An 8867-nucleotide genomic window follows, 5' to 3' on the forward strand; every position below is an offset into this window, starting at 1 on the left:
CAAACACACTCCAAGTTGAATGGGTTTATTCAGAAAAGGCCTTGGCACCAGACTTAGAAAATGAGCCCTCGCCCCCACGCCCAGAACCGGACGGGCCAGCGGCAGAGGGGCGAGGCGAGGATCCTGAGTCCCGGCCCAGTGGCCACTGCAGTGGCCGCCAGGGAGCGGTCAGCAGCGCAGGCTGCTGGGTGCAGCGGGCAGCACGCTCTGCAGCCCGGGGCGGGCTGAGCTGCCGTGGCCGCTGCTTTAAGGCTGTCCGGCGTGGGCAGGGGGCTGGGGCTGGGGCTCCGGGCACACCGCTTCCTCAGGGGCCGCCGCTCCCGCCGGGCTCTGGGGGGCTGCCGGCTCCGGCCCGTCCTGGCCTGCTTCCTCCTCGACCCCCCGCTCGTCCTCTCCGGCCTCGGGGCGGCAGGACTGGGCAGAGGATTGCAGAGGGGTGCAGGGGGCGGCTGACTCCTCAGGACCACCCCCAGGGGCGCCTGGGTCCACCTTCCTCCGCTTCCTCACCTCAGCGGCCACCTTGGCCCCGGGGGGCGGGGGGCGGGGCTCCTCCACTGCCCCGGGGTCCCCGCTGCCAGAGTCCCGGGGCCCTGCGCCAAGGCTGCCCGGACCGAGGGCGCAGCCCTCCAGGTTCAGGGCGATCTTCTCCACGTCGGCGGCACTCTGGGGGGCCGGCTCCCCTGGGGCTTGCTCCGGGCGGCTCAGCTCCAGCTTCCGCTTCTTGGTCTCCTTGAGGCCCTGCGGCTCCGCAGCCTCCTCAGCCTCCTCGCCCGCGTCCCTCTGCAGGGCCCCGGCATCCTGGGGGGACGCGCCTGCGGGCACCCCGTCCCCACCCCGCCCCCTCGCGGGCCCACCGGCCGGGGCCTGGGCGCCAGTCTCACGGAGGGGGTCCCCGGGGCCGGCCTCCCCCTCCGGGGGCGCCGACAGGGGCGTGCGGGGCAGGGCCGGCGGCCGGAGCCTCCGCAGCTTGTCGTGGGGCCCCCAGACGAAGTCGCGGCGCGGCCGGTAGTGCTCCCAGGCGAAGCGCAGCAGCTGGCGCCGCTGGCGCGGGCAGCGCACAGTGAACACGAAGTAGTCCAGGGCGCTCTGCCGCACGGCCGGCAGCTCCTTGTGCACCAGCGTCTCCTCCAGGAAGAAGCGCGCCAGCGGCGCCTGGTAGCCCTCCAGGCCCAGCTCCCCCAGCGACTTGAGGATGCGCGTGATGCGGAGGTTGTTGTGGCTGTGCCTGCGCGGGGCGGAGCCAGGAAGGGCGGCCAGGTGAGGGGCGGAGCCAGGAAGGGCGGCCAGGTGAGGGGCGGAGCCAGGAAGGGCGGCCAGGTGAGGGGCGGAGCCAGGAAGGGCGGGCCAGGTGAGGGGCGGAGCCAGGAAGGGCGGCCAGGTGAGGGGCGGAGCCAGGAAGGGCGGCCAGGTGAGGGGCGGAGCCAGGAAGGGCGGGCCAGGTGAGGGGCGGAGCCAGGAAGGGCGGCCAGGTGAGGGGCGGAGCCAGGAAGGGCGGCCAGGTGAGGGGCGGAGCCAGGAAGGGCGGCCAGGTGAGGGGCTGGGAGGGCAGTGCAGCTGAGGGAGGCTGTGTGTAGGGTGTCCCTGCCGCCACTCTGGCCCATGCCCTCCACCCCCAGTCCCGAAGAAGAGCCCCTGGGCCTGACGGTGGTGGGGGGCGGTGAGGCATCCTCCAAGGGGTGACAGCCAGAGTCCCAGGGCCTGGCGGTGGGGCTGGAGGAGCAGGGGCCCACCACAGGGGCCCCAGTGCAGGGTGGGGGGCTGCACTGTTAGCAGATGCAGCCCTTGCACCCTTCCCTGCGTAGGGAGAGCACGACCCTAGCTGGGGGGCCACTTCACCCCTCAGGTGGGGGGGCAGGGGCCCATCCGCCTGGACCCCGCGGGCTGTCCTCCCCAGCCTGAGCAGGGCGTGCAGACCCGGCCCGGGGGCAGGCGGGGCTTGAGGAGGGTGGGGCGCAAAGGCCTCACCGGTTGAGGTTCTGGAAGCGTTTCTGGTAGTTCTGCGCTCGGCAGACCTGGCCGGTGCGGTGGTCCTGGAGCTGGATCCCGTAGAAGCCCAGCATGAGCTCGTAGGCCTGGACCAGCCGCCGCCGGACCTCCTTGGAGCTTTTAAAAGCCTGAAGAAGCAAGTGGAGAGCCTGGTGGCCACGCGGGCACGCAGGGCAGCCCGCGGGCCCGACTCAGCCAGATCGAGGACTCGGCCGTGTGGGGAGGCGTCTCCCCGCCCCCACTCGGGCGCCCAGGCCGGGCAGAGGCAGGCATCTCCTCCACGGCCCGCAGCCCGGACGCCCCCCACCCGGCCAGCGCTGGGAGCTCACCTCCACCTCCTGCAGCGTGAGGGGCTTGGCGTGCCAGTTCACTCCCGGCTCCCGCAGAGGGAACAGCCTGGGGAGAAGGGCCGGCGGCATGTGGCAGGGCCGGGCAGCCCAACCCCCGGTTCCCGCTCAAGCCTCAGGGCCACAGGTGGGCCCTGCGCCCCCTTCGAAGGCTCTCTCTTGCACCACCCGGCCCTCACAGGCAGGCTGCCGGCAGGGGCCTAAGGCAGCTGTACCCAGGGGCCCCCCGTGCCCTGGGAAGCCTGTCACCGCGCCACCCCCGTGGCCTCAGCTCCCGCCCCACCTCAGGACAGGCCCAGCACCTCGCCCTCTGCAGGGCACACCTCACCCTTGGCAGCTGCCCCAGGTCTGGGCTGCAGCCCCCACCCCGGGCTGGTGGGCCATGGAGGCCTTCGGGAGTGTCAGGGCGCACGTGCCGGGAAGCGCGGGGGCCTCACCACTGGATGTAGGAGTGGTTGTCCTCCAGGCGGCCATAGTCGTCCCTCCAGTGCTGCAGGAAGTCCTCGATGAGGCAGCCTAGGCCGGGAGGGAAGTGGGGCTGCCAGGCCGATCGGCCCTGCCCGCCCCGCCCGCCCCTGGGGCTCACACCCTGGAAGCCACCCTCACTGCTGATGACAGCCAGCCTGCTGGCCCCGGAGGCCCAGACTCACACCCTGCCTTTGGGGAGGGGCCTCGCTCTCCCGATGATGCCGCACAACCAGCAGAGCCTGAGCCAGCCCCCCGCCCGCCCCTGCTGGGGCCGCCACCTCTGCGCCTGCCCGGGGCAGGCGCGCCTTCCCAGCGCCCCCAGCTGCGGGGCGGCCAGGCACGCACCGTTGGGGAGGAAGCAGGTCTCGTTCCTGTAGAAGCTCAGGTTGGGCATGTCCTCGTCCGCCTCGCCTTCCACCAGGTCCTGCCGGGCCAGAGAGGCGGCGGCTGGGACACTCTGCAGGCCAGCACCACCCTCCCCTCCCCGCCGATGGGGCCAGGCTGGGAGAGCCCCTCTGTCCGCACCCCAAAGGCAGCACAGGGGTTGCCCGAGATCCCGGGTGCAGAGGGCAGGGCTGGGGGCAAGGGAAGCTCGCGGTGGGCCGCTGCTGGCAGGCCCGGGGTGCTGATGAGGGGCGGAAGGGGCAAATGTCCAGCTGGCTCCTCTCGACGGCGGGCAAGAGGGTTTCACCCAGGCAGGGCCACGTACCGGGTAGCGGTGCCGGTACCTGCACGTGTCCTGCATGGCTCGCCAGTTCCGGGCCCCTGTCGTCCTGGACTGGGAGGGGAGGGCGAGGGGTGAGTCCCCGTGCTGGCCAGGGCAGCCGGCACCAGCCAGCGGTCAGCCCTCCAGGCCTCAGGACCTGGTAGACATGCGCTCGTGGGGTGCAGCCTCCCTCAGCTGCCCTCTCCATGTTCGCTGCACCCCCCCCTTGTAGCCCCTCAAGCCCCTCAGCTGTCCCCCCAGCTGTCTGATTTCTAAGTCATGCTCTCGCCAAAGTCCATCGAGAAACCGAAACTCAGCCGCCAGGCCCTGCCCCGGCCACTCCCTCTTCCTCCTGGGGCAGGCGTGGCTCTGGGTGGCCCGAGACCATGGGCCTGGACACACCAGGTGGCCTTGCCAGGCCCAAGGGCTGGCAGTCGGGGAGGCGACCAGAGTCCGAGGGGGGGCTGGGTCTTGGCGGAGGGTACCCGCGGGGCGCAGTGCTCGCTTCAGGGGAGCACCTGGGAGTCCCCGAGCCGGGGCAGCCGCAGCGACGCCCGGCCCGGCCCGGCCCACCGTGCCAAGCCGTGGACCCTGCCCGCAAGCGCCAGGCTGCGCTGGGGCCCACGGCCTCCGGGAGAGCCACAGGGCACGCCAGGTACCTCCCCCGAGGGCCAGGGGCTCCCGCAGGTGAGGGGCTCGGAGGGCGCCGGGGCTCGGCCGCGGGGCGGCGGCAGAAGTGACCGCTGGGGGCGGCGGCCGCACAGCAGGGCGGGCAGGGCCGCGGGTGCCCCGCCGAGGCGCCCGCACGAGGGGCGCGCTCGCCGCGGGGCGCAGGCTGGGGGCTCCGGGCGGCGGCCTCGCGGGTCTGGGGCGCGGGTGCCCCCGGCGGCGCCCCTCGAGGAGACCCACCCCGGCGCGGCCCGGGGGTCCCGGGGGCGGGGGGCCGGGCAGGCTGGGCGGCGGCGCGCGGGGGGCACCTGGGGCGCGCGGGGCCGCGCCCCGTCCTCCGCGTCGGCGTCCTCGTCGTCCGCGTCCCCCGGGGCGCCGTCCCCGCCGCCCCCCGCGGCCCCCGCGCCCGGGCCCGCGTCCTCGTCGTCGTCGTCCTCCCAGGTCGAGTCGCGGTCCGGGTCGTCCATGCCGGCGGCGCGGCGGAAGCGAAAGCGAAAGAGGAAGGAAGCGCGGGGCGCGGGCGGGCGGGGCGGGCGGGGCGGGGGGGCGGGGCTCGGGCTCGGGGCGCGCGGCGGGGGGGGCGGGCTCGGGGCGCGCCGGGGGCGGGGCGCGGGCGGGGCGGGCTCGGGGCTCGGGGCGCGCCGGGGGCGGGGCGCGGGCGGGGCGGGCTCGGGGCGCGCCGGGGGCGGGGCGCGGGCGGGGCGGGCTCGGGGCGCGGGCGGATGCCCCTGGGAGGACCCCCACAGGACGCCCGGGCGGGCCCGCCTGCGCGCTGTCCCCCAGCCGCCGACCAGCCACCCCTCCGGGCCGCCCCGGGAGCGGCTCTGCGCTCCGCCCACCCACGCGGGCAGGTGTCCGGCCAGCCCAGCGAGGCCAGGCCCCACGGCGCGCCCCGGCCATGCGAGCGAGCGCCCTGCTCAGCTGCTGCCTTGGACACCGGCCCGGCGGCCCCGGGGGCGGGCGGCGGCCCCACCAGCGCGGGGGCGCGGGCGCGTCGGGGCTGCGGCTCCATCACAGTTGCCCAAAGCCCGCTAAGGCCCGGGTGACGTCAGACTTGGCGCGGGGTGCTCCCGGAGAGCCGCGGGGGCAGGACGGCAGTCGGATGGCCAGGGCCGCGCAGGCCTCAGCAGGAGGCTGGGGGTCCCCAAAGAGCAGGACCAGCAGTGGCATCTGGCAGGGCCAGGTGGACAGTCTGCCCATGCCGGGCAAACCGCAGGCCACTGGCCAGAACCTTCCCCTCCTGTCAGTCCTGGGCGCAGCGCTCCGTGCAGCCAGGCGGCCTCGGGGCCTTTGGGGCAGACCCCACTCAGCTGCAGGAGCAGGCCGCAGCACAGATGCTGAGGCTGCCCCCACAATCCTGGGACCAAATTTATGGGGGCATTTTCCTAAGGCCCATGTGGCCAGGCCCCAAGGCTGGGAGGGCCGAGACACCTGCACATGGTCAGCTGCGTGGCCCGGCCTTTTGGGAGCTGGGCCCAAGGCCGGGAGGGCCGGTGTCAGGGCATGGGGAGCCCGCTGGACCAGGCACGGGGCTGGGGCACACCAAAAAGTGGCCGAAAGGAGGCAGGTTCCCTCCAGGCAAGTGGGGCCTGCGGGATCTGGCGGGAAGGGCTGTCCCAACAAAGTAACCAGCGGCTGTTACTGTTTCAGGTGGTACCTGCAAGCAGGCTGCGCCACCAGGGGACAAACTCCCTGCTGGGCAGAGGGACAGACCCCACCCCCCACCCGGAGCAGGAGGGGCAGGGGAGTGGGGGCGCAGGGGAAAGCAGGGGGCCAAGGGGGGCAGTGGGGAGCAGGGCGGGGGAGGGCAGGGCAGTTGCAGAGCCCCGCCATGAAGTGTGAAGATGATCCACAGCTGGTGCCCCCGCGACACGGAAGCTGCCAGAGGGCCTTGGCAGCCACCGTAACACAGAGCATCTCAGGAAAAGGACAACACGGGCTCAGCTGCTGTAGGATTTGTTTCATATAAAACGCTAGTAAAATAGGTCTCTTAAAAATTAAATATCGAAACACCAACCGGATTATATACATCGTTGCAGCACGGCTGCGAGGGGCAGGGAGGGGCAGCGGTGGCGCCTTGTGCGTGGCGGGAGGCTGGGAGGGCGGGCCCAGTCGTGCCCGCTTGCCGCCGGCTGCCGAGGAGTCCCGCCACCCAGGCCCCGGCCCCTGCACGTGCGGGAGCCCGGCCACACGGTGTCCACACGGGCGAGTCCACCGGGCCGTGGGCCACGTGGAGGCCTCTGGAGTCCGAGGGCCAGCGTGGCCCTGCCTGCCCAGCCAGCCGCCTATGTCCGGCGCCGCTTAGCAGCGCTGGGGCTGGAGGGGTTGCTGTTGGCGGTCAGCACCTTGTCGGTGGCCCGGCTGCGCTTGCGCTTGTCCGCCCCGTCCTTGGCGCCCAGCTCTGAGGAGTTCTTGTCTTTGTCTTTGCTGGACTTTTCTGCAGCTTTCCCCAAACTTCCTGAAGATGGAAAAACTGGGAGACAAAATCATTTGGCTGAAACAGAATATCCAGAATTTTACTTTGTCTCCTGCTCAGACGTCAGGCCTGTCCCTGCAAACGTGAGACCCGAGCCCCCACCCCTGCATGGCCACCGGGCTCTGAGGTGGGGGGGGGGGCGCCAGGCACGGTGGCCGCACCCAAGGGGCTGGGGTGCCTATGGGGCCCCGTGGGGGCGCCACACTTACCGTCATCAGCCCCGTTGTGGGGGTCCACGTCTTCTTTCATCTCCTCTTTCATCTCCTCCTCGATGATGACTTTGCCTGCAGGGGACCAGAGGCCTTTACCACGCTGGCCACGCCCGCCGGGCCTCCCCAAGGGGCCTGTGCCCCACCTGCCCCCACCCTGCGCCATGCACCTCCCTACCTTCTCGGACTTCTTGGATGATTTCTTCTGGAAGGACGAAGTTCCTCTCTGGATTCGGGAATGGGAGGATCTCGGATTCGTGCTGAGGCAAAGAGAACGTCTTTAAATTGAGAAACAAAAAGGGAACGTGCTTCCTGCCGCTAACTGCCCCTCCGGGACTTGGGAGGCGCCTGCTGCCCCTGGCCCCGGGCCAGAGGGTCAGGGAGGTGGGAACCCTGTCAGTGCGCACCGCACCGCCTGCTGCTCCGGGCGGTCCAGGGACCCCTGCAGTATAAGGCCCCACACTCTGGCATTGGCCCTGGGTGCTGGGGCCCAAGGAGGTTGTGCCCCCTGAAGTCTGGGCCCCGCTGGGAAGAGGAAGGAAGGGGAGAGCGCCTGTCCTGGGCCAGAGCTCGTGGGGCCGGGTGGGCCACAGCTCCCTGGGTGTCTCGTGGGTCCTGCGACCTGGCAACTGTCCCCCACCACACAGCTTCCACATTATAGGGCCCCCACAGGCCTCATCTCCGAGTCCTACTTCTGCTCCAGCGGCCACCAGACCCAGGCAGCAGCTGAACATGGGTGATCTGTGCACTGCCCGCCTGACCCCGGCCAGGAGAGGTCCCTCCGGGGAGGCCCAGGGTTGAGCCGTTTACCCCGGACATGGCTGCTTTCAGCTGCAGCAGTGGCAGTGGTGGCCTGAGTCCCCATGGTGCTGGCTGTGGCCAGTGATCAGTGCCCAGCAGTGTCACCATCACCCCCTTCCTGCACCGCTCTGCAGCAAGGAGGCCCAACGGGGACAGGAAGCCGGGGCAGCCCTGGACACAGGCGATGGGGGCTCGGCGTCCCTGACAGCAGCACCTGGCCCCAGCCCTTTCAGCCAACATGCCCCGCGGTGCATGCCCTCCCTGAGGAACCACCCACCGCCAGGCCCTGCCACCGGCCGCCCCTCGCTGGGCACCGCAGGCTCCTCTGGTGGCCTGGTTGCGGGCTCCTGGGAGCAGGTGGCTCAGGGTGCTGGGGGCCGGGACCTGCTCTGCCAGCCAAGCGCCCCGGGGGTCTCAGCCCCATCTCCCCGACAGACAGCCGACCCCCGACCCCTAGCGACCGGCCGCCGGGGTAGCTGCCTGCAGAGTGGCCTGCGGGCCTGGCCGCGCGCCTGGGGGACGCAGGGTCCCTGGGGCAGGCTCTGGGCCAGACCCGGGGCGGGCGAGGCCGGCTCACCAGCGCCTGCATGTCGTACATGGTGCTCAGGTGGTCCCAGATGACCTTGGAGGGCACCTGCCGGCCGATGTTCTGGCTGAACTTGTCCCTGATGCAGATCATGTGGAAGTGGCGGTTCACGCCTGCGGGGGAAGGCGGCGGGAGGCGCGGGCGGGCGGGACGCGGGCGGGGGGCGCGGGCCGGGGGTGGGGTGCGGGGCCGCCCGCCGCCCGCCGCCCGCCCCGACGGTTGCCCGCGCCCCGCCCCCACCGGCTCACCGACGGGCTTGTGGCCCAGCATGGCGTGGAAGAGGCACACCTCCACCTCGGGGCTCCACACCACCGTCTCCTCGGCCGGGCTGGTGGCCGCCTCCCCCGGGCCCTTGTCGCCCGCCGCCCCGCCGCCGCCCACCTCCGCCTCCCCCATGGCCGGCCGGCTGCGACGAGCCCGGCCGGAGCGGGCGCGGCCTGGGGCTCGGCGCAGGCGCAGTCGGGCGGGCGCGCGCGGCCGGGCCCGCGCGGCGCAGGCGCAGTGAGCACGCGGGCGGGCGGCGCCCCCTGGCGGCGGGCGGGCGGGGCCGCGCGGCGGGCAGGTGTGACGCGAAGGCGGCGCGACGCTGGGGACCCCCACGGAACTGCGGGTCGCGCCC

The 8867-nt window shown here is 72.8% G+C and overlaps 2 protein-coding genes across 3 annotated transcripts; both read right to left on the reverse strand.

The window, feature by feature from the left end:
- Window positions 1–29: 29 nt before the first annotated feature.
- OGFR (opioid growth factor receptor) lies at window positions 30–3567 on the reverse strand. Its single transcript, XM_084248333.1, has 6 exons — window positions 3511–3567; window positions 3147–3225; window positions 2771–2849; window positions 2316–2382; window positions 1966–2114; window positions 30–1225 (listed from the first exon to the last, which is right to left on the reverse strand). The coding sequence occupies exons 1-6, from the start codon at window positions 3544–3546 to the stop codon at window positions 247–249; spliced, it is 1389 nt and encodes a 462-aa protein (XP_084104459.1). The 5' UTR covers window positions 3547–3567; the 3' UTR covers window positions 30–246.
- Window positions 3568–6461: 2894 nt separating this feature from the next.
- On the reverse strand, window positions 6462–8644 carry MRGBP (MRG domain binding protein; the record flags this gene model as incomplete). Of its 2 annotated transcripts, XM_084246900.1 has the most annotated exons (5): window positions 6462–6649; window positions 6862–6936; window positions 7040–7121; window positions 8240–8361; window positions 8497–8644. In XM_084246900.1, 5 exons carry the CDS (start codon window positions 8642–8644, stop codon window positions 6462–6464), a joined length of 615 nt encoding a protein of 204 aa, XP_084103026.1. The 2 variants fall into 2 exon arrangements, with proteins under 2 accessions (XP_084103026.1, XP_084103027.1); XM_084246901.1 differs by lacking the exons at window positions 7040–7121; window positions 8240–8361.
- Between the last annotated feature and the right edge of the window lie 223 nt (window positions 8645–8867).

This window comes from Talpa europaea (genome assembly GCF_964194135.1).
Source record: "Talpa europaea genome assembly, chromosome: 11".
Taxonomy (NCBI): domain Eukaryota; kingdom Metazoa; phylum Chordata; class Mammalia; order Eulipotyphla; family Talpidae; genus Talpa; species Talpa europaea.